Below are 25346 nucleotides of genomic sequence, written 5' to 3' on the forward strand. Positions count from 1 at the left end.
TTTCTGACTTATAACAACCCTAAGACGAAACTATCATGGTTTTTTTTAACAAGTTTCTTCAGAGTGTGTTTGCCATGGCCATCCTCTGGGGCTAAGACAGTGGGACTTGCCTAAGGTTCACCCAGTGAGTTTCCATAGTCGAGCTGGGGTTCATACCCTGGTCTCCAGAATCATATTCTGATGTTCAAACCAGTACACCAAGCTGACTCTCAGCAGTGGCTTAGACCATCTCTTTCTGTGCATCTCTCCCCTCCCTTTCCCCTTACTTTTTGTACCATCCTCATTGAAGATGTAGGGCTTGTTGCTATGGTAACAGATGACAGGCATTTGGATTGGTCAGGGAAAAGTCTCCCCTCCTGTGAAAAGGAGGGGGACCACTAGAATGGGAGCAGGATGGAAAGAAGCCAAAGGTGGTGCTTCTGCCAGTGTGGTGTATATGGGTTTGCATAGGGGGGCTAGGGCCAGTAGTTCTCCTTGGCAGTTGCTGCAGAGGATGAGGTGGCAGCAGTGAGCTTGGCTGTGTGCTGTGTTGGACTGTGCACGTGAGCATCCTTCTTTGCTCTTGACTCCTCTGGCACTTCCAATGTGCTGCTTAGGCTGCCTTCCAGCAGAGAAGCCCTTTGTCCTGTCATCCGACACACAAGCAGAGAGCAGCACTGCAAGAACAGGACGTGGCTGGAGGCCAGAACCTGCTTAGGCCACCACAAATTGTGGAGAAGCAAGAGGAGTGGGAGCCTCTCGGTAGTTGTGGATTGAGGTACGTGATGTGCGCCTCCTGCCACTGATGCACAGATGCATAGATGCCCAGAAATTATTGCATGACACCCACTGCTGATGTTAGAGATTTCCAAGCATCCTTGTGGGCTCTAACCCTGGACCTCTTTCCTTGCAGATCTCAGGAACCTATCCCTTTATTATTGTTGTCACTGTTGTATTTTGTTGGTGCTGTGCCAGGGTGACCAGATGTCCTCCTTTTCCAGGACATGGCCTGCATTTCAGCCTTTTGTCCAGGAGGCATTCCAAAATGTCCTCCACTTTGAACATGGCTAAGAAGCATGAATTTATATTTATATATGAGTTGTTTTTAGCTTTTATTTTGGAATGCCTTCCATCTTTCTTGAATGTCCCACATTTTGTGGCGCCTTGTCCTCCTTTGCAGTTAGGAGATCTAGTCACCCTATGTTCTATGCCTTCAAGTTGCTTCTGACTTATGGCGACTCTAAGGCCACCCTCTCACAGGGTTTTCTTGGCAATACTTGTTCAGAGGAGATTTGCCATTGCCTTCCTTTGAGGCTGAGCGAGTGTGACTTGCTCAAGGTGACCCAGTGGGTTTCATGGCCAAGTGGGCCAAACCCTGATCTCCAGAGTTGTACTCCAACACTCAAACCACTACACTACACATTTTGGCTTAATGGCAACTGTGTTAAACCTATCATGGGGTTTTCTTGGCAAATTTCCTCTGAGGCTGAGAGAGTGTGACTTGCCCAAAGTCACCCAGTGGGTTTCCATGGCTAAAAGTGGATTCAAATCCTGATCTCCCGGTGTCCTAGTCCAACACTCAAACCACACACCATGCAGGCTCTTTAGAGACTTTTCTCACGTATATAGTATCACACATACAGTGTTTTCTCACATTGAACATCACCGTCTTCTGACACATGGCTGCTTCTTGTCTTTAAGGCCCTCCTTTGTGCTCATACTCAATGTAATCCAATTTCATTTATGTGCCTGTGTTGGTAAAATGCAGAGAAACAGAGGTATGGAAGGAAAAATCCTATGCCTAAAGTAGGTCATGAGGTAGGCTGTTCTTAAAATCCATCAGCAATGGAGATAATACAGTACAACATATTCTGCAAGAGGGGCTGAAAGTAGAGCCCACCTGACCATAAGGAGGTAAATTTCCTGTATCATAAAAATGGCAGCAAATGGTTAGTAATTCACTTTATTACTATTGTATTTTGACTGCCAGAGGAGCTTGTCAATTTTATTCCTTGTGGCAAAATAATTTGGCTGACTTCGGGCATTGTGTACTTTTACTCAGGAGACAGAGTGTCCTACTTGCTGTTCTACTTCTGATAGTAAATGTGAGGAAGGGGTTATACGTGTCATAGGCATTCACCAGTTTGGGATACAAAAGAATCAAAGCATATGACAGATGTGGACAGAAGTAGTAGTAGTAGTAGTAGTAGTAGTAGTAGTTGTTGCTGCCTTCAAGTTGTTTCTGACTTCTGGCTATCCTAAGGTGAATATATCATGGGGTTTTCTTGGCAGGTATCTTCACAGGGGGTTTGCCATTGCCATCCTCTGCAGCTCAGAGAGTGTGACTTGCCCAAGGTCACCCAGTGGGTTATGTGGCCAAGCCAGAATTTGAACTCTAAGGCCACTCTATCACAGGGCTTTCTTGGCAAGACTTGTTCTATAGTTCTAATCCAACACTCAAAACACTACACCACACTGGCTACTCCAATATTTTACAATATAGTACTTTAAAAATGAGGAGGGGTAGTGGTGATGGTGGTAATTTCATAGGCGGTCTAAATAGATTAGGCTGCAATACATTTCTGTTTCAGTACAGTTGTTCTTGACATAGGCATTTCTATTCCTTAGAGTCATTTTAACATTACTTAGGTCCAAAACACACCATAATAATAAAATCATCCAGTTTGAGACCGCTTTAACTGCCCTGGCTCAATGCTAGGAAATTCTAGAAACGGTTGTTTTGTAAGACATTTAGCCATTTCTGTCAGAGAGCTCTGGTGCCACAGTAAACTGTTATTCCCAGGATTCCCTAGCACTGAACCAGGGCAGTGAAAACAATCTCAAACTGGATTATTGCTGCAGTGTATTTTGGACCATTATTTCATAAGCCATTTAAAAAAGACTCAGACCTGGTAATGATATGTTCAAAGACTCCAGATATGATATTTAGGGAAAGAATAAATGAAAATGCAATATATTTATTTTATTTTATTTTATTTTATGGATTTATATCCTGCCTTTCTCCCAAAATGGCATTCAGGGCATCACATTGAATGTAGACAATGTATGAGGTGTGTGCATGTGTGTTTTTAGCTGAGTTACTCTTTTTCCAGCCTTAACAATTCCTGCACAGTAGTGTTGACATTTACAGTGCAGTCCTATACATGCCTACTCAAGACATTAGTCTCATTGGGTTGGATGAGGCTTCTCTCAGGTAAGTATGTGTTTGTGTGTATATAGGGCACAGAGTAAAAGTGTATAGGATTGTAGCAGTAATATCTCTATGCAACATAAACACACTTACAATGGAGATAGTCCCTTTAAACTCAGTGATGTTTGTGAATAAATGTGATTAGGATTGTGGTAATAAAATAGTAGAACTGAAAAGGGGTAAGAGATTCTTTGCATAGCTAAATGTACAACTACTCACCAGAGAGTACACAGAAGATAACTGGATATGATACTCTTTTTTGGTTTGATGTCTCATGCCTATTGAGAGCCAGTGTAGTCTAGTGGTTTGAGCATTGGACTTTGACTCTAGAGACCACGGTTCGAATCCTGGCTTGGCTGTGTAAACCCACTGGGTGACCCTGGGCAAGTCACAGTCTCTCAGCCTCAGCTAAATGTCTCACAAAACTATAATTCCTAGAATTCCTTAGTATTGAGCAAGAGCAGTTAAAGCAGTCTCAAACTGGATTATTTCTGCAGTGTGTTTTGGACCAAAGTCACGCGGTGCAGGTGATAGATGTTGGATTCTGGCCCTGTAGAATACCCTTTGCAAAGGGACCAAATGAGCTATTTCACTATTGTCCCCTTGACAAGCACAGGAGATACAGCTTTTAAAATTGATATTTGAATCTGGGAATTTAAATTGAGCTATTGTTTGTACTATTCTCTTCTTATTGGATGATGTTTTATACTTTAGTAGCATTAATCTTACATTATAATTGATTTTGTCTGGTTGTTGTCAGGCACCTTAGCAGGACTGCCCCTACCATGGTCAAGCAAGGCAGTACTCATATAGCAGATGCTGGGAGGTGGCAACATAGTGCTGGAGAAGAAAACATCACTGTTTATAACCTATCTTGCTGCCTTCAGGTGTGGTGGAGGTTGCTTTCCTACTGCAAGGCTGGAAGAAGGACTCAACTGCTAATCCAGTTACTTCTTGTATGTGGAATGAGAAGGACTTTCATCTTGTTTATTGCCCCAAGAATCAAAATATGTGGGACTAGCTCTGAACCTGGACTGATGAATATGTAAAATTCTTAATATTCAAAACTGATAAAGAGGTGTATGCATGTATGTTTGATTTATTACAATATCTTATTATTTTATGTTTTCTCTCAGGAATGCAGTGACAGAAAAATAACAAGCAATTTGAGAAAAGAAAACTCACTTGTTCAAAGTAAGCCATTACTGTCTCAACGGGCAAAGATTGTTCTTTGACAACCCTAGCATAATCACAGTGCATTGTGGTAGATAAAAGGTCTTCAAATGGAAGCACTGATTAAAAGGGATAGAAGAAAAGAAACAGAAATTAAAAGTTATAGTTATGACTAAATCAGTAAGACCAATTCAACAATAAAAAATCCTAGCTACAAATTCAATTCCTTCCTTCCTTCCTTCTCAGTGCATCTTGCTGGGAATGGCCAGGATGCTGAGGGAGAGAAATTGTGATAAACCTTGTGTGGATCATTCTTGAAGTGGATAAAACAAACTCATGAAGGGAGGGTCAGAAAGGATAATGTCAGCTGAAGTTGCACCTTACCTCCAGGTATAGGTCAACCTTTCTATACAGTACCGCCAGGCGTAAAAAGGTGTTTTGTCTCACACACTCAGGGGAAATCTTACAAACTTCAACAAAACTAATTTTACATTTCATTCTGAACTCTATACAACTAATGCAGCTTGCTTAGCTTTTTAGTTTGATTTTATACTTTTCTAAATACAATACCAATAACATATATATCTTCTTTTTTGTCTAGAAACCATGCCTCACTTCTTGGATTGGTTTGTGCCAATGTATCTGATGATATCAATCCTGATCTTGGTGGGCTTTGGAGCCTGCATATACTACTTTGAGCCAGGACTACAGGAAGCACACAAATGGAGAACGCAACGGCCAATCATGGAACGAGATCTTCGGAAAACCTTGATGATACGAGATAACCTTGCATTTGGGGTGCCTGAAGTCTAGTATCCTGTTCTTGCATAGAGATGCAAAAGTATTTAGAAGATACAAAGTCAATGTTCTTTTTCAAATTACAGTGAGAGGTATGGTTTGCTCAGGATATTTTCACTGCAGATGATGTGGTCAGATCATAACTTCATTCCTTGCTGATGTGAGTTTCTGTTAAAAGTACTCTTTGTTGCCATCTGTATTTCTAAGGCAAGGCTTCTAGATGATGTCATCTCAAAACTCCAGTTTTCTGTCTTTAAATAACTGCCCCTAAGATTTGTGCATTCTTTTAGAATGTTTGACCATCCATAGATGACAATTTCTGTTTCCTTGATGTGAATGGCCACATTTCTACAAGAACTTTAGCTTTCTCCAGGAGTAGCTGTTTAGCTGCAAAAGTGATCTGAGTACATTGCTTCAGTGCCTCCTGGAGAAGAGTCCAACTCATAGAGCTCACTACTGGTACCATTTCATTGTTTTGTTTAAGTTTCTTGAGTGAATGCAAACCCAAGAATTGATTGCAGTGACCAAATTCTCTTCTCATCTTCATCAGTGGAACATTTTGTGAAGCTTTTTAATTGCCCAGCTGTATACATTTGGGATTCAGAGAGTTTCTGTGCTCACAGGCTCCTCTCTAATTCAAAACTCATTCAGCAAAAATAACCATGGGGTTAACTGTGCTAATTAAATATCAGTGAGGATGGGGGAGAGGCTTTTCTATGATTTATTGGGTATTTTGTTACTAAGAATGAGAGTTCTACACTTCTGTAGGCTTGTATCATCTAGAACCCTGCTCTGGGAAAGTTGCACTTTTTCAATCCTTTGCTGTTGCAGTCTTTTTTCAGTCACTGGGTTTTTTTAGACTGACAACCAAACCTTCAGACTATAAAACACCTTCACACAGACTACCTTTCTGCATGCATGCTGAAAGGCACTGAGCTGCAGGCTATGATTGTGCAGTTCCTATCACTAGACAGTCTTCTGGAGCTCCATTGTATGGGATGCTTATGGAGTAGCTTTGTTCTTAATCTCTACAAAGTGTTTTCACTTTAATCTACTCTTTCTATAAGGCTGATGTGTTGCCAAAGTATTCTATGTAAACACTACTGCATGGGGAAATGATTTCATCAGTAATCCCAACAATATTGCTTATAGTGTGCAGACTGCATACTAACAATATGGGCAGAATCTAGAACCTAAGACAGGGACAGATAACTGTGGCCCTCCAGATGTTGTTGACTTGCAACTCCCAACATCCCATTCCATCAGCATCTGATGGGCCACAGTTTCCTACCCCTGACCTAGGGCATGGAGAGTATCCCCATAGTCCCTATCATCTCTGACTGCAGAGTAGGTTTTATTCTTTTTTTGGCACAGTGTTACATGTTCCATTGTTATACGACTAGTTCTAGTCTCGTGATTACCAACTCTACTTGTTTACATTCCATTTTAGGGTAGGGACTTGTGCCTTTGCTTCTCCACTGTGCTCATGCATGTACATTCCATAAGAGGGTAACACAAACAGTGATACCATAAAAGAAAATGTTCAGTATTCTCAAGACTGTTCCCAAATTTCACTGTGCCCTCACTAACAGACAATATGCATTCACGTCTGTCCTACCATATAGCACATCATTTTTCTCTGTCTTCCATGTTCTCCTGCCATGTCTGGTGCTGCCTTCTCACATACTTCAATACATTCCACTGATGCTCTTGTTACATTTCATGCCATAATCCCTGATGGTCAAAGTACTACCATAGGAACCTGGAAGCCTGTTGTAAACATGCTTGGTCCTTTAAAGTATCTTTTCAGTCAGCTCACAATGAATTATCTGTAGAATGAAACTGTATGCCCAGTTGTCACTCTTACCTGAAAATGGTTGCTTTATTCTTTCACCAGCCACTTTGTTTGAATAGAGTACATTGCATGTTGGGGTGTGTGATTGGCAGTAAGTGGCTGCCAAAGGACACTGCTAATGTTGGCAATTACAGTGTTTTTAGCACAAAAGGATGAAGCATTATTTGTATAAGCATGTGTAATACTTCATGAAGTCTTTTAGCCATGCAGGTGTAAAGATCAAAAAAGATCTCATCCCTTGCATTGGAATTTCCATGGGATTTATCTTCCTGCAGATATAAAACAGGTATAAAAGCTTTAGTTTTTGAGATGGCTAAAACAGCAGAATGATTTGCACCATAGATCTTGAGAGGAATTTGGAAATTTTACTTTGGGACCTACAGCCCCCAGAAGCCCCCAGCTACTATGGCCACTAGCTAGGATTTTGGGAATGCTAATCTAAAACCTAACTTTCCAAGCAATGATAACAACAAAATATATTCCACCATGGGTCTTAATGTAACATGTGTCGTTTTGAGCACCTCATGAATTCCATCCCTTTCCTAGGATAGTTAAATCAGCTAATTTGCTGGACCCAATCCAGAGGCCCTTCATGTAGCAGCAGGCTGCTCAAGGGCCAGCCTTTCTATTAAGCAGGGTGAGCTAGCACCAGCTTCTGGATGCCATAAAAAGGGTGGCAATTTTTTGATTATTTATTTAAACTGGGTGTGCATGCATTTGTGCATGTGCTGGATTTCCTCTTAGGCACCAAAACATATCCGGGCACCTTGAGTGATCTATTCTGATAAACAAAGATCAGATGGCACTGCCAAAGTTAACCATCTCTTCTGCAAATGCAGGTATGACTCTGATTTAGCACTGGGCCTTGCCTTCCTGTGTACATATTGTTCAGTTGACAATATGAGTTGCACTAGAAACAGAAATGCACAGAAGCCTATTCTATCTAGATTTGTCTTTCTTGAATTGGAGGAATGATCTATTTACTAAAGGATATAAAACTGATTTCATGATGCATGAGTGCTCCCATTATAAGGTAGACCAGCTAAACAAATCATGATTCTTCCATCTGCTGTTTGTTTATTGTGAAGTTGAAACCGAGCACTTTGATGTGTCTTTTCTCCAAAAAGCCAGAGAAATAAATAACTATGTTTTATTTATTTCTCTCATTGTCTGGAGAAGAAATAAGTCAGAATGCTAGCATGTAGCACCGCAAAAAGCAAGCAATGGGTGGAAGGTGTATAGTTTGTTTAGCCAATCCTTTTCTTAGTGGGAACAATCAGCAGGTGCATAAGCACACTGCACACTGAGTACAGCCTATGTAAAGGCATCATTATCAGGTTCTAAGATGATATTCTGCTCCTCAACATGAATGGAGATAAATGCTCACCCCTCTGTATCCATGACACATTAGTTGGTACTGCTAATATAGCCATAGTCTCCAAGCGTCACTTGGAGACCTGTTTTCTGGGCCTTGATTTTCTTTGCGATGTCTAGGTTACTAATGCAAATAAATGGACCCCTGGCTGTGCAATGGGGCAGCAATAATTATCCTTTATTAGACATTAGGATTTTATGCTTTTGTGAACTGGCTACATTATTACTGTATTTCATGGCTGATGCTCTGTGTTGTTGTTTTTGTTGTTGTTTTGGAGGGGAAAAACTCACTATACAAAATGTTTTTGCACTAAACCCACCTCATCTTTCTCATGTTTGAAGTTTCTTTTCTCAGGGCTGCATCACATGCTGGTGGTAAGTGAGAAGAAGATATGCTTGCAGCATGACCACTTTAGTGAGTATGCTGCAGATGTGTTTTTCATATCATTGACACAACTCTCACTGGAAAAGAATCTAAGTCATGCTTAGATTCTACACAAACAGAGACAAAACACACCATGCTTTTTTGTAGATACAGTGATTTCAATAGAACTGTAGAATATATCTGTGAGCATCACAGAGTACTGATACACACTGTGTTGGTATTGATCTACAGTGTAAGAGAAATTCAGTAGTTATTCCCAGCTTGGATCAGTTTGTCAATTTAATTTGTTTTTAAAAAATGAGTTTTAAATTCAGTATTTAAACATTGTAATTGTTAATAGTCACACCTGTAAACTGCTATCCCTACTAGTCCAGAAGTCACATTACAAACAGTAAGAATTACTTTTGGGTAAACATGTGCAATTGCACTGACATTTGATGCAAATTAAGATCATTTTAAGGGATCAGACTGAATTGGACAATTCCTTGTTTTTTAATTTCAAATTGTTCTGATTCTTGCTATTATATTAATAGCATGGGGTGCAATTAGAATAGCACAGATTTAGAAATAAGAGATCACAAAGGCTTAGAAACCAAAAGAAAAACTTTTTTAAAACCATGACATTTGGAAGCTTGAATCATGAATTGAAATGCTTTTGATTTCTGGGACTATTTGTCCTTATCTGGAGCCACCATTGCACAGAAAAAAAGGACAGACTAGAAATCACTGAAGTCCTAAAACATATCCCTGTGTTTGAGGTAAACACCCAAATAGGCACATGATATTTTAGAATTTTATTATAAAGCATTTGATTGCAATTTGATTACACCCCACTCCCATCCCATCATTATAATGACAGTTGAATTCTATGAACTCTGTGAACTCCATTTAAAGTATGGATTTATTAGGAGAGCACTGAAATGAAAAATACCCAGATAGTTAAACTGGATGAAGTATTTTACAAATACATTTGCAGAGGTCACTGTTACGTGGCCAGCAGTGTATGAATAAGCTGTGATGTTAGCTTTTTGCCAAAATCACATATTCCCCCCCACCCCCACAAACGCTTTCCTTCTTTTGTCACATACTGTGAATTTAACTGTGAACTTCTTTGCCTCAGGAGCTAAGGAAAAACTAAAAGCTTGTGTGATGTCTTGGAAAGTATGCTCTCAACCCAAGTTTTGTGCTGTTCACTTGTAAATGCTCCTGGTGAAATGCAATTTCATGTTAAATGTTTTAGTGTTTTAATATGAATAAATTGTAGAATTCTAATAAACTGTTAGAATCACGTTGGCTCTGGCATCAAGTTTTTGAACCAGGAGTTTTCTTGACTGCAGTGGGATGTATGTGCTCATGCTTTTTTTCAGAGAGAACTGTTTACAAAAAAATTCAATCCTGTGTGTATTAGAAACTAGAATTCCATTCTCCATTGACTGCAGGCAGTATCATTTGAGGGCAAAGAGCAGCCAGGAGGGAGCGATATTCATCCAGAAACTGGCCCAGGCTCTGATCAGGTTCAGAAGTAAGTTCCAGATTAGGAACCATGGCTACCATTTCATGACAATAACTGTGTGCAGTGTACCATGTTGTTTGGCCTTCTATGGACTTTCCCCATGGCAATGGACTATTGGGGTATGAAATTTTTTGAAACATTTAACTGCTGTATAAATCATCTTGGTGGGCTGGCAACATTAGCAATCAATTACATATTCTGCAATGCCATCAAAAAAGATGGGTTGGTTAATTTTGGTCCAGGTGAGACACATATTTACTGTAAATATTCAAGAGACTATAAATTCCTATGTCAAGAACCGTACAAAGGCCATTGGTGATATGAAATAAGTGGCCTTGAAGAACTAGTAAATATCTGCCTTGCTTTTCAGAATGGTGAGTTGTGGCATTCTCTTGTGGTACTGCTTCTTACTTAGAACAAAGCACACATTCAGGGTGATTTTGGTGATTTGCAGGTGTTCTATGTAGGACAGGGATTCAAAACTTCTGGATCTAAGCCTGAATCTGGTCCTCCTGGCATTCAGAGTCTAACCCTCTGGGCTGTCCTCTCTGATGACATTGATCAGAGGTTTCCTAGCATTTGCACAGCCCTCTTCCCCCTAAAAATTATAAAAGTTAATCTTACAGCACTGTATAAATAAATAAATAAATAAATAAATAAATAAATAATATGCCTCTCTTAACTTTTAGTGACTGGTAGTAAGAACTGTAAGCTAATATATGCTGGTATTTTTGGCCATACCTTTTTGTTTTGTCTCCTCCCTGCGATTGGAATGCAGCTGGCAAAACCTTTTTTGAAATTGAGATTGCCCCTTACATTTCCCACCGTGTTAGGCCTATCTAGTTCTGGTTTTTGCATTTATTTAAATTCATCTGGGCATATTCAAGGGTTTCCATATTTGTGCATCGACTGCTGTTCTTTATTCTTTATTGCAGTGGTCCCAACCTATTCTATGCCCTATGCCTCTAGGAAATATTTGGTTAATAATCACCCCCCCCCTACAAAACTAGTATCACATTTGAAGCTGAAGAAGTCTAATTTCTATTTTTTAAACTACAAATTGAACCACATATAATGCTGTGGGTGAAGAAACTGAATTTTTAAAAAATAAGCTTCTAACTCAGTGCCCAAAATGCCATTCTAAATTGAGCTACTAAGGGTTGTACAGATTGCCCCTAAGGGGCAGCAGAAGGCTGCCCCTTTCCTGGCTGGATCAGGGCTGTGGCAACTTCACACTGGGGCCCTGATCCAGCCTCTGGAGGGTGCAAAAAAGGGTGGCATTGCTTTATGATGTCCCTTCAGTGTGGGTGCAGTGCTGAAGGTGCGTCATGATAGTGGGCACTGTCTGGACCAGCACACACCATCATGGTGCCATGGGATGGAGTTAGGGCATCCACTGTCAGGACACTGCACCCTGACTCTGCCCACAGTCCGGCACTTTCTGCTGGTCTGTATAGGACCTTAGATTCTAATTTATTCAGAAAAAAATGAAAACTTTTGTAAATTGTAAAATTCTCTGGTTTTGATTACATGAACAATGATACTACTATACAATCTGTGCCACACCGTCACCTACTACCATCTTTCAAGACACACTGAGAGATGGTTGTGTGATGACTTGTGACTGAAGGGCATAAACCACTCTTTGTTGCACCCCCTGAAATTCCATCTCACATCCCTTGAGTGTGCGGGCACTCCAAACTGGGAACCCCTTCATTATTGGAAGATGCTCCATGGGATCCCATTGTCTGGAGGCTGAAGCTGTTACAATGAAGAAAGGATCCAACTGAGTTTGTCCAGGTTGAAGCTGAAACAGCAGATTGATTATTTTCCTAATGAGAATTGAAAAATCTGAAAAATGGAGTATTATAGAATAGCAATAGCAAATACATTTCTATACTGCTTATCAGTGCACTTAAGCACTCCCTAAGCCAGTGATGGTGAACCTTTTTGAGGCCGAGTGCCCAAACTGCAACCCAAAACCCACATATTTATTGCAAAGTGCCATGTCCCTCTTGCTTTCTAGTAACAAACTCTGGGCACGCTCTGTGCTGGGGTGACGGCACAAGTGCCCACAGAGAGCGCTCTGAGTGCCACTCCTGGCACAAGTGCCATAGGTTCGCCATCACTGCCCTAAGCTTTACAAAGTGTAAGTGTTAGGTAGGCATGAAAATATACAAAATTATTATATCTGAATGTGAAAATGTGCCATTTTCATCTGTACAAAAAATTATACTTGTGAGTAGTTCAAAAAGTGTGTTTTAGGGTTTGCTGCCAGGTTATTAAAGTGACAATAATTTTCGTAGAAAAAAAAGGGAATTTACATCACACTGTTAGACATAAAGGGACGTGGAATCTTTGTAAAGTGTTTTTGAAAAAAACACTTGTTATATTCTGCTCCTGTCTTGACACTTCCATCCTTGATGTTGAATGATATTTTGGTAATAAATATATACCAGTATTGTTATCTTAATATCGTATTGGATTTAGCATCTTAAACAATGCACACATATTATAAATAGCATAATTCTGGAACATCACCTATGATAAACCAAATGCATCTGAGAAAGTAGACTAGTCTATGAAAGCTCATGCTGCCAACTTCTTTCTTTCAGTTAGTCTCAAAGGTGCTACAAGATCTCTCTTCATACTGTTTCTACAGACTAACAGGGCTCTATCTTTGAATTCTACACCTATGATAAACTTACGAATCTATACAGGGATGGAGAACAAGGGACATTTCAGTTGTAGGACTACAAACCCCATCATTTCTCACTATAGAGATGCTGAGTAGTTGTGATGGAAACTGTAGTCCAATAACATCTAGAGTGGTACATGTCCTCCACTCTGATTTACATCATTTAATGCAGACTTGTCTGGGGATGACAGGGTTAGGGTGGCAAGAATGCAGTAGGGTCAAAGGCCTGGAATGGAAGTAATGTTAGGATTGCAAGCCTCCTGAAGCTTCCACAAAGAGCACATTGTTCCACCCCCTCCTGCTTTTATGCCCTGTAAACAAACACTGGATGAAGATGGAAGTGGGCATGATGATTGAATAGATATGAATCTTTCCATGTATGACTTTGAATAAGTCATAAGATCTCATGATTTAAGAGTATCAAGTAAGTATCAAAACTCTTCCAAGACAAAGCACTTCCAAGTCATAAACCAAAACAAAGAGCTTCAGATTATAGAATTAAATTTTTTAAAAGAGCCTGTTACCGAGTTTGGATTTATATAAATTTTGGGTGCCAAGCGATCAAAAATCATGACCCCTGACTGACCCCATCGGCAGCCGCCATTATCCCAAAAGCGAGCTGACCACGTAGCCAGGCAGCCTTGCAAGGCATGGCTATAGCAACCTTACAGAAACCAGTTCTGGGAGTTGCCCTACCAGTTTTCGCAGGCAACCTGAAAGAATGAGGACAAAAGAAGTTTGCCTCACCTATTGATGGCATTAAGTACTCAGCCATCTAGATAGTGGTCCTCTCCCAAAGAAGTGGCAGACCCTTTTTGTGTATCCATTGTTTAGCTTTAGTCTTAGTCAATAGACAGCCATTAAGACCTTTGTTCCACAGGTAGCCATAGCCTGCAGATATGTTTCGCAGTATAAATAGGACCTAGATTTCTGCCCTCCTTGGGGCTTGTGAGTTACAAAGTTCCAAACCTGAAACTCTGTCAAGCAACTGCTCCAGACTTGCGCTCTCTTGGGCACTGCGCCCTGCTGAAATCACTTGGGCAAGCCAAAGCCCACTGTCTCTTTCGGGCCTCTTGTTAGCTTAGCCCTCTGGAACTTAGCTCCTAGCCACCATGGTCGCCGCTTGCTTTCCCCGTTCCCCACGGCCGTGTCCACCTTCCAACATCCCTCACATCCGTCACTTGGAGAAGACTCCTAAGGTAATTATTTCAAGGGTGCCTCTATCCTTTCTCCTTTATCCCCAAACTCTTCCCCTCCCTTGCTTTAGCATTGAACGTGTGTGTGCGTGTGTGATCCCTTTTGTTGTGTGGCTTTAATAAATGTTTATATTTTAATTGCAACTCATTGGCATTGGAGTCTCTGTTTCTTGGGGTTGGACTAGATGGCCTCTGGTATACACATAGGGACACAATCCGCTGCATGCGTTGTCAGGACACGCCTCTCGTACTTGAGCTAATTAAATTCCCCTGATTCGATCCTTCCTAACAAGCCTATGAGATTGCTGTTTTATATCACTTAGAGCATGGTAATTTATTTCTGAAAAGTAGTTATAGTTCCAAGCCCTCCTCCAGAATTTAGTTGCTATTATGATTACAGTATTTCAAATGCTAATTTTTACTTTCTTGAAAGCAATTAAAATAATTACTTTTGGGTTACATTTTTAAAAATCCAAAAGCTACTGTCTGTAAAGCTGTGGCATACATATTTTCCTCGCATCCTCGCCTGGTCATTGCCACAATACAACCAAAAGAGCACAAAGCAGTAACAAGAGGCTCAGCTTAGCCATGCAATACTCCTTCACCAGTGAGCTCACATCCCTGTAACTAGAAAAGGAACTAGCAGTCATGCAATTAATGTTTATAGTATATTAAAATTGTTACATGAGGAGGGATAACTTCACTCCTTTGAAAGCATGGCTGTTAGTTACTTTTATAGTTACAAAAAGGGATTAATTACAAATAAGCCGTTACTTGTAAGTTGTTACTTCCAAACTCTGGCATCACTAGTGATAGGAGAAACAGAAAATATTGGAAGTGATATTTTCTGTGGAAGGGATTTATGACTGTTGCAGTTTTGGTGCAACTGTGGCCCTGCCTTCTTTGTTGACCTTGCTTGTCCTTCTCAACTAGTAGCAGTTGACCAAGGATCAATCACTGAACAATTACAAAGCCTTGTCTGCACAAATACTCAGATGCATTTCAAAATGGCAAGAGCAATCATATTAAGTCAATCCACTGACCCTTCTGGTTTACTCCTCCTTTGGGGATGCTACAGTAGAATCCTTATTTGGAACTAGGATCTCCTGCTGCTGATATATGTTATCTTAATTTTATACTGTTTTAACTAGCTTATTTTAATTGCTTTTAATTGTTTTTTAATTGTTTTTATCTTGTGAGCCTCCTTGAGTCCCTTTTGGGAGAAAGGTGGCATAAAAATAAAATGAAAGGTTCTGAATGCACTGTTAAAATCCACTTAAAAAGCATATCTCAAAAGCTACAGAGGTCCCAATATAGGGACGCAAGGTGACAGGGGGATACTTTCCCTTATAGCTCAGTGGGCACTTTGTCATATTTAAGCATCATAGATCTAGATATTTTTTTAAAAAAATCTCGATCTATGATGCTTAAATATGACAAAGTGCCCATTGAGCTATAAGGGAAAGCATCCCCCTTGTCACCTTGTGTCCCTATATTGGAAGAAAGGAGGGATATATGTAAATAATAATTTTCTGTCTTTTAAACTTGGATATAGCCACTACAAATCTAAACTCCACTATGTAGAGATATTCCAGTATCAGAAATCATCATAATTTCTGCCACCACTAGATGATCATCCACCCATCTGTAAAAATCAAGTCCAGCATGTAGTGTTGAACTTGATACGATGTTTCTCTGTTCAGCACAAAAAGCTATAAGGAATATAATACACTGACACCTTGGACCTTATCATGCGTGAAAATTGGAAGTCCAATCCAAGGCCATTCCGAAGGGAAGGGGAAGCAGAGTCAATTCGAATCCAAGGCAATTCACCTGATTAATTATCACACATGAAGAACAAAATTGTGGTCATTCCTGAGGCAAAGCGGAGCGAGTGTAAAATTAATGATCAAACTATGCGGATTCAATAATTCGAATTGGCACCCTTGCGCATGCTCAGTGGGGCTCTGAACACATCGAGAACTTTTATGCTTCCGGGGTGAAGAAGGGGGCCACTTCCTGTTTCCTGTTTTGCATGCATGCTAGCCTCATGTGAATGATTGCTTCATATTGGGCAAACATACATAAATACATACGCACACACACACATGTATAAATATGCATATATACATCCATGTGGCATGTGGAGACATGCATGTAGCATCCAAATACACACATATATACACACACACCTTTATATATGTATACATGTATATATATCTGTGTATGTATATCTGTGTGTGTGTGTATACATGTACATATGTGTGTGTATATGTATGTCTATATGTATGTACATATATGTATACATATATAAAACATATATATATATATATATACACACACACACACATACGCATATACATATGCATACATACATGATACTTATCATCACTCCAACATGTTTTGCATTTCCATTATTTTTCAAACGTTGGCTGTAATCCTGCATGGCTCAGTCTAATGTAGTAGTTCTATATGCAGAACTACATGACACTGAACTGTTTACAAGCCTTGAATTTAATGCAGAACTGCTGAAGCCCTCATCAACAGCCATTCATGCCTGCAGGTGAATAAGATGGGGGAAATCAGTGTCTGGCTATGTCCCTGCAGCCAGAAGCGAAGCAATTGCTTCTTCTGTTGAGGTCCACCAGGACTCTCCAAAGGTCTCAGCAAATGATGCTTTGCATCTGGTTATGGGGACACAGTGAAACACTTCTGTTATTTCTCCTCCCCTCATTTTCCTCTAGGCATGAGTGGCCATGAGTGCAGGGCTTTAGCAGTTCTACAGTATGTCTGGGAAGAGGCTGGTTGCTACAGAAGGAGAAAGGAAATTGTTGTTGTTGTGTGCCTTCAAGTAATTTCCAACATGACGATGATAAGACAAACCATGATAGGCAAGATTTGTTCAGAAAGTTCAGAGGAACTTTGCCATTGCCTTTCCCTTAGTCTGAAAGCATGTGACTTGCCCAAGGTCACCCAGTGGGTTTTATGGTCAAGCCAGGAATTGACCCCTGATCTTGAGATTTAGTCCAGCCCTCAAACCACTATGCCATACTGGCTCTTAGGAAAGGAATACTAACCTTCAAAAACACATTTGCCTGCATGTGCCACTAACAATGCCAATCTGTGTCCAATTTGTATATGTCTTATCTCCAGAGGCTTCACTCCACACATCTGACGAAATGGATTAGAGGACATCAAAACTTATGCTATGATTTTTTCACCAGTTACCATAAAAGATGGTAACTAATTCCTTTATGTCTTTTTAAGTCCAACATATGTGCATCATGATGTGTGGAGCAGATATTATCTGAGCAACCCTAAGGTTGCTGCAAACTCTTGAGCCACAACTAATCCACAAGCCTTGATGTGAACATTCATGTCTGCAAGTACTAATAATCTGGGTTCCAATGCTACTCCAGAGACTACCTTAGTAAGCTCAGGCTTTTAGGCAGCAGAGTGGGTGGTTGTCATACTTCACTTTAGGAACTGAGAAGCCATGTGGTTGATGAGCTGTCCAGAGATTGAGAGCCAGGGTATAAGTCAGAACCTGGGGAACCAAAACTGACAAGGAGGTGTGCAGATGAGTAGTCTGGATTCAAGAGGGCAGAGTCTTGAATGGGCAATTCTTGTTTCCAGTGGGCATAGGGTATTTGTTGCTTGCCTGTTCTAGGAAGACTGGCTGTTTCATGCAAACAGCTGGGGCCATGCTAACTGAGCTGCAGGTGTACTGAGCCTCTCCCCAAATACCCCAGTCCTGCTAGTATCTCCAAGGTAGACCCTACAATGGTACAGCAACAGCATTTCAATCACCCACTCCATGTCCAACTCTCAAAACCTGATACAGTATTTGCTAAACAGGGAATCTCGATGAGGATGGATTTACATCACAATGACCCTGCCTTCCTGTTCCATAAAAGCCTTTAGTGTTGCTAGATTTTAAAACCTGGAGGACAACACATGACAGTTCACCTCTCCTGCTTCATCCACCCAGTTAGGTTCCTGAAATGCACGTGAGATTCACTTGTTCAGCATTTCTCATCTATGGAATAAATGTTCACAGCAGTTATAGCTGTTGACAATGTTTCATGCATTGAGACCTTTAGGACGCACTGGCCTGTTGTTTATTTTCTAGTTTGAGTTCTCCATGAGTGCTCCCATTCAGTGCCCCTGCCCACTCCTTCTAGTCTGTGTCTAGCTGTGTTCAGTGCCAAGTTCTCCCTTCTCTCCCACTTAAGCTCTTTAGAAGGATGGGAAAACACCCCACCGTTAAAGAGAATGGGTAATGAAAGAAAAGAGCATGAAAGAAAAGAGAAAACAATGAAGAGAGATGGATCCATCTGTCATGACATTCTGGAGGTCTGGATATCACACACCTGCAGCTCCTCGTAACTGCTGATTTAGTCAAAAGTTTTGAGTGGTTTTTGCTGTGATCTGCAAGAGTCAAGAGAAGGCCCAGATGTTCTTTGAAAAAACAGGAATATTTCTGGAGTCTATGGGACATCAGATGTTTGTTCATGGTGGACAATTCAGCTCCTTCACACCTACACTCCAGGTAAGATGCTCTCTTTCAACATAAGAATCCTCTGGTGGAAGGAAGGAAGGAAAGAAGGAAATTAAAAAGAAAGAAATATCAGTAGAAGGGTCACAATGGAGACAAACAAAAGTTTTTAAGAGATCGAACAGTAGATTGAAACACATCTACTGTGTGTTGTATATATATTTCTACTATATTATCCCTATCATACAGGATCTGAAAGTGAAGTTGAAGGCTTTCATGGCTGACTGCCATAGTTTTTTGTGGGTTTTTGAGGCTATGAGGCTGTATACTGGAAGAGTTTATTCCTGGTGTTTTGCCAGCATCTGTGGCTTGGATCTTCAGAAGTGCTAGCCACAGATGCTGGTGAAATGTCAGGAATAAACTCTTCCAGAACACAGCCACATATCCCAAAAAACCCACAAAAAGCTAAGGATCTGAAAGTGTTTGAAACACTAGAAAAACCTGTTTGCTCAAGATGAACATGGGATGGTTATACAACTACCAGCACTACCCTTTTCAAACCATTTTAACTCTCCCAAATGATCATTGTTTCAGTCTCTACATTTCATATAAAAACTGGAGCAAGGAAACAGGCTGAGAGGGGTTCCTTGTCTTGTATCCTGCAGCAGGGAAAGCAAAATGTCTCTCCTAATGCCTTGCCATCTTGTGATGTTCTATAAATAGTATTTATACAAAATGTTGACAAAGCTTTCTTTAAGAGCATTTGTGTATGATGATCTCAGGAACAAACTTCATGTTAGGCAGAAATGCTGCATTTGGGGGGTCTGATAAAATGACCTTGTGGTAAAAAATCAAAGCCCTCCAGTCAGGGCTAAAGCTGCAGCATGGAGGGGATATACTCTGGAGAGTGTATAATTTATTCAAATTCACCTGGTGACTTTCCATGGTTGAGTGGGAATTTGAACCCTGGTCTCCAGAGTCATAGTCCTATGTGCAAACCACTATACCACATGGCACTCCAAACATACTTTCATAATCTCTGTAATATAAAGCTCTACTATTATACTCAGCCTGACCCTTATAGCCAAACTAGATCAGATAGCATTTATGTTACTAGATAGTTAACACAATGAGTAACTGTATAAATGGATTTAAGAAAATAAATGGTATGTTTGAGGAGTGCACATCCCAAATGAGGGTACTGCAACCTCCATGTTGAAGGGGAAAGACAACATGGAGACCTCCAGAGATTTTGAACTACAGTTAATATAATTCTTCAGTTTGGTCATTCTGACTGTGATTTATGAGAGTTGGGTTCCAAAATATCTGGAAGGCATCAGGTTGCCTACCCCTGCTTTAACCTTTGCCCCCCCCCCCCCAATTGCCAACCTCTACAACTGCTATTTGCATCATAAGAAATGTTGTAGGGATATGCTTTGGGTACCATTTGCACTAATAGAAGTCTTTCTTCCTTAGCAGATGGGGTGGAGTAGGAGTAGAGGGACTGATCTATGTCAGGAATCAGCAGAGGAGGAAAAGGGGTTAAAATTTCCAAATCCTGCCCTCCCAAGCTATTAGTCCTAATATCTTATTGCAAGTGTGGGTGATTACCTGAACGGCATTCTGCCATAAATGAATAAATGACAAAAATGGCAGAGATGTAGAAAGTTATATTTTGGACTATAATTTCCCCAAACCACTGACAACATTACCAGGGGAATCTGTGAGCTGTAGTCCAAACAGTAACCATTCTATGCTTTGGGAAATATGCACCACAACTGCCAGGAGACCATAACTATGTCAATTTTCTTCTTTTTATTTTGCACTGAATGATTACTGCCTCGCACTAATATTTCCTTACCTTTTTTCTTCTTTTCTTTTTTTTTTCCTTTAGGAAGAACAGATATAGCAAGTTCATGATGGAGAAGGAGTATTCTTCCTCTCGCAGGATTCAGAGACATATTCCAACTCTAGGAGCCTCGTCTAATCTCAGCCGCATCCCAGGCCGCTCAGCTCACTCTGTTGGATCTGGAGAATTGGCAGCCTTTAGCCAATTGAAACAGGAAAGTTGCCTCAACTCTTTCATGCAGGACTCCATGAAACGGACCTCCTTAGCAAAGGCCAGAGGAATTCCCAGATTTAATTCCCGGCTTGGCCCCCCAAAACCACCCCGTAGCCATGAAGTCCTCACCTCATGCCTTTCTCCCACAACATCACAGCCCTATCAGTGGACAGCAGCCAATGGTTTGGAACCACAGAAACTAAGTTCTCTCTCATTTACTCTTCATAGGGGTAGCAGTCCCTCTCCACCTAGCAGGCAACTTCTTTTACACTCTATGGCAAAGAGAGAATTCAAGAAGGTTCCCCTGAAAAAAGAAGCAATGGGGAGGGGAGGAGAGTTGCATTTACCAAGCCCTCCATCACCTTCTGGATTACAAACCTTGCCACAAACAGCAGCTGAGAGCTCTACTGGTATGCACACTGCCTGCTGCCATGAAGGTGAAAATTATGTTGCAGATACAGAAATATTAGGTCCCCAGAGAAATGTCATCCCCACTGATCCACCATCATCATTTCTTCAGCCATCTCCTGAAATCATACCAAAATGTCCCAGTATTTCAGCCCTAAAGAAGGAAACTGATCAGAAGGAAACTGCTTCTAATGGAAGATGTGATGTTCCAATAGATACAGATGCACCATCAAGTTTGGCTGGATCAAGAAAATTGCTACTTTTCTTCTCCCAGGAGAGTCTTGAGGGACAAAGTGTGGAGACCAACCTCTCCTCTGGCGATTCTATGCCTTCTCTTGTGACAAATACAGCTGGGTTTGAAGGTAAGTCAAAAAGTGAGCTGACAGGCTAGGCTTTGGCATATCTATGTGAAATGGTAGGTTCTGTCTTAAACAAAATAAAGTGAGACACAACAACTTAACCCTGTCAGTGGCAGTTGGTGGCTCCCTTGTTGGGGTTGTATAAATATACTTTGGGTTTTAGACCATACTTTAAAGCAGCCTTTCTCAAATAGTGGGGCGGGCCCCCCAGGGGGGGGCGCGAGGCTCTGTAAAGGGGGGCGCGAGGCTCTGTTATACAGAGGTGTACTTATAACAATTTTATAGACAAATGATACTATTTACAGTCATGCGGGGGATGCAAAATGTTTTCTTCTTCCTGGGGGGGGGCATGACAGAAAATAATTGAGAAGCACTGCTTTAAAGGAACTATTTTGGGGATTGGGTTCAGCACCTTGGATAGCTCTTTTAGATTTTATACTAAAGTTGGAGTGGATTCACTACCTCATTGACATCAGGGCCACTAGTTGCCACTGAAAACCAGAATTTCATATTGATGAAGCAATATTGTGATGTAAAGCAGTTCCATCAGCCCAGGCCATTGGCTGCACTGAAATATTAAACTGGTCAAAGCTAGTTCACATGTGTGAGCCATTCACTTCAAACCCTATCATTTTTCTTGAGGTTGGATGAAATGTTGAAAATAAGTGAATGTATATGAAAACATGCAGCTCTTTTATTCTGACTCAGCTGTTGGTTCAACATCTTGGCCAGCACTATCTACTCCAGTTGCTAGTCATTGCGCAATGATGTTTTCCAGCCTTGCTACTTTGGAGGCAACCAGTACATCAGACAGAGATAGTCTACAACAGAGCTTGAAACAGGTACTTTGAGGACCAAAATTCTCAACCAGCATGGCCAATAGTCAAGTTGTAAAGAGGATTCTGAAAGCTGTCAGTGCCCCTACCCCCTCCCAGGTTGCCAAGCTTGATTGTTTTTTTAAAATATTTAAATGATATTAAAAATAGCTTAACAAAATTCCATAATAACAATAAACACAAGTAAAAATAAAACAGACAGAGTTTGAAAACAGTATGGTAAGAGATAGAAAAAAGAGAGGAAAATGTAGTTATTTACTAATTCAGTAGTTACTTAGCCAGCTACAGACTAAACAACTTTATTTTATTTATTTATTTCAAGGATCTATATCCCACAATGGGATCCAAGGACACAGATATAGCAAAGCAAAGCAACTTCTGAAATAAAATTAAATTAATGGTTGTCATTCAACATAACTACCTTAGTTACATGCCTAGGTAGTGTCCTTTGGCCTGACACCCCCTTCCCATCCAGTCTCACCAGGCACCATCTTCTGCAAGCAACCGGGGTCTGTTCTCTTGCAGCTAACTGATGTTTCCACCACTCTTCTGAAAGCAATCACTAGTGCAACAGTCAGAAACAGGATGTCTGCCATAGTTCCCACTCTCACTGGAGATCACTTGCAGGAGTGGGAGTAGAAATGTCAGTCTGCTGCATCCTGAACAACAGGGGGAAAGACCACTGTTGCTTGCAGCACCTGCTATTCAGTAAATCAAGACTGAGGGACTTTCATAATCCCTAAGTATTCCCTACACTACAGTTGGCCCTTCATATTTTCAGGGTTTCTGTTCTCCCTGGATGGCAAACAAATGACTTCAAGTCCCATTCTTTTTAATGGCAGTGTGCCATGCATGCACCCACACTGGCATGGCCATGTGCCATCATTGGGGAGAATGGGGCAGGGCCATCCATGAATGCTCCAATCTGTGCATGGCAAGCCCAAGGTTGGAAAATGGCACCTGTATTGAATACATAAGGATTGAGAATACACAAATGCATAATTCTAGGTTGCACATTCATAACTGCAGTCAGCATTTAAATTTCAACATTATCTACCAAAGCAAACTATCACAAGTTCCATCTGGCTCCTTGTCTAACTGAAATCTTAGAGTATCTGAAGTCATTTCCTCTGAAGATGTCACGAGTGGCTGAATCTGAAGCCATATATTTTCAAAACATAAACTCTACTATCAAGCAAGATCAGTGATCTGATCACTGTGGCTGCACAAGTAACTGCTGGCCATTGAAAACAACCTGGTTCAAACCGGAAATTCTCCCTACAGTCTTTGGATCAAAACTTACACAGGGTTAAGTGTCAAAAGGTACAGCTAAACAATTTGGGTGAACTTTCCTAGAGCTCCTCTAGATGGGGCAAAAGTCTGTACTTGTAGTTGTAGTTCTCTGGTGTTTTCTTTTTTAAATACCCTCATGACATTTCTGTTGCCCTGGACTATTTTGTGGCCATTACTGATGACAACTGCAACATTTTATTCCCATTTTCAAGTGGGTTTCTTTTTAATTCTGAAACATATCAGAATTAAACATGTTCGCTCTTCTTCTCATTTCTTTTTTTTTTTAATTTTTTTTAGATTTATAGTGCATCAGTAAAATAACACTTTTGCCCTATAATTCTATAATTCTTTATTACTAGGCTGATTAGGAAGAACCCTTAGTGTTTGTTCCCATAGCATGACCATTAACAAAGGAAATGCAACTTTAAGTGCATAGACCGTTGGTGTATCATGCTTAGAATTGTCTGCAGTGACTTGTAACAGATCTCTGGGGTCTTAAGGGCATGTCACTCTGCACAATGTTAGCACAATGATTCCACTTTCACTGAAATGCAACATCTTATGCAATCCTGGGATGAGCAGTTTAAGGAGTGGTATTGAGTGGTATTGAGCCAGCATGGTGTAGTGGTTTGAGTAATGGACTATGACTGTGGAGACCAAGATTCAAATCCTTGCTTAACCATGAAATCCACTGGACAACCTTGGACAAGTCACACTGTCTCAACCTCAGAGGATGGCAATTGCAACCCCCCTCTGAAGAAATTTGTCAGGAAAACTCCATGAGAGGGTTGTGTTAGGATCACCATAAGTTGGAAATGACTTGAAGACACACAACAATAACAAATTTAGAATTCTCTCCCAGAGAGCTTTATTGCCTCACCAAGCTACAAACTCCAGGAGTCTGCAATAAACAGGCATGGCAGTTAAAATAGAATCATAGTGCTAAAACTGCACAATGTGAAAGGTTCTTTAGAGGAGGTGACAGGAATTAAATGCATCACTTTTTGCACACAAGACATGGGTCCAAAACACACTGCAGAAATAATCCAGTTTGAGACCACTTTAGATGCCCTAGCTCAGTGCTAGAGAATCCTGGGAATTGTAGTTTATTGTGGCACCAGACCTCTCTGACAGAGAAGGCGAAATGTTTCACAAAACTACAGTTCCCAGAATTCCTTAGGGGAGTTAAAGCAGTCTCAAACTAGATTATTTCTGCAGTGTGTTTTGGACCATGGGCTTTACTGTAGTGCTCAGATACATCCCCTCTCTCAAATATATGATTATATAGATGTCATCTGTGCCTGTTCAGTGCTGTCATCCAAATGTTAAGCTAGAAGTATAATAGATTCATCATATGTGATACTATCTTAAGCTATGGAATGCTGTGCTGATGTCCAGTACAGAGCACACTGTAATTCTTCCTGGATCCTTGGTTTAGTCCTGCTTCAGGTGATGCCCACTTTTGCACCCAAAGGGAGCAGAAATATTATGCACATCCATCAGTCATCCTAAGCAAGAAAGACTGCCTGAGTGTGCTTTCATACTGATATATCTCACTCCATAGTTATATGGGTTATGGCTCCCCAGCCTGGTTGCATGCAATGAAATTCATTTGTAAAGGACTGTCATGGTTAAGTCTCTCCATGAGCTGTTCCCTTTTTATCTCCTGTGAAAATTGCTTCCTGTTGCACATGGTGGGCTTCTCTCT

The 25346-nt window shown here is 40.7% G+C and overlaps 1 protein-coding gene and 1 long non-coding RNA gene across 3 annotated transcripts in view; both read left to right on the plus strand.

Annotated features, from left to right (window-relative positions):
- The first annotated feature begins 383 nt into the window (after window positions 1–383).
- LOC121930853 lies at window positions 384–10027 on the plus strand. The gene is made up of 3 exons (XR_006104028.1): window positions 384–757; window positions 4327–4384; window positions 4965–10027. It is a non-coding gene; the product is annotated as an uncharacterized LOC121930853 (long non-coding RNA).
- An 11409-nt stretch (window positions 10028–21436) lies between these two features.
- The window catches only part of SEPTIN3 (septin 3), a 32753-nt gene continuing 28843 nt past the window's right edge, over window positions 21437–25346 (plus strand). Inside the window, exon 1 of one of the 2 annotated variants that reach the window (XM_042467760.1) lies at window positions 21437–21512. In XM_042467760.1, the coding sequence (XP_042323694.1) occupies window positions 21476–21512 (37 nt within the window). In that variant the 5' untranslated portion in view covers window positions 21437–21475. The remainder of the gene's footprint in view (window positions 21513–25346) is intronic. The other variant, XM_042467759.1, reaches the window with a different exon arrangement.

The sequence above is a fragment of the Sceloporus undulatus genome, chromosome 5 (assembly GCF_019175285.1).
Source record: "Sceloporus undulatus isolate JIND9_A2432 ecotype Alabama chromosome 5, SceUnd_v1.1, whole genome shotgun sequence".
Lineage (NCBI taxonomy): Eukaryota > Metazoa > Chordata > Lepidosauria > Squamata > Phrynosomatidae > Sceloporus > Sceloporus undulatus.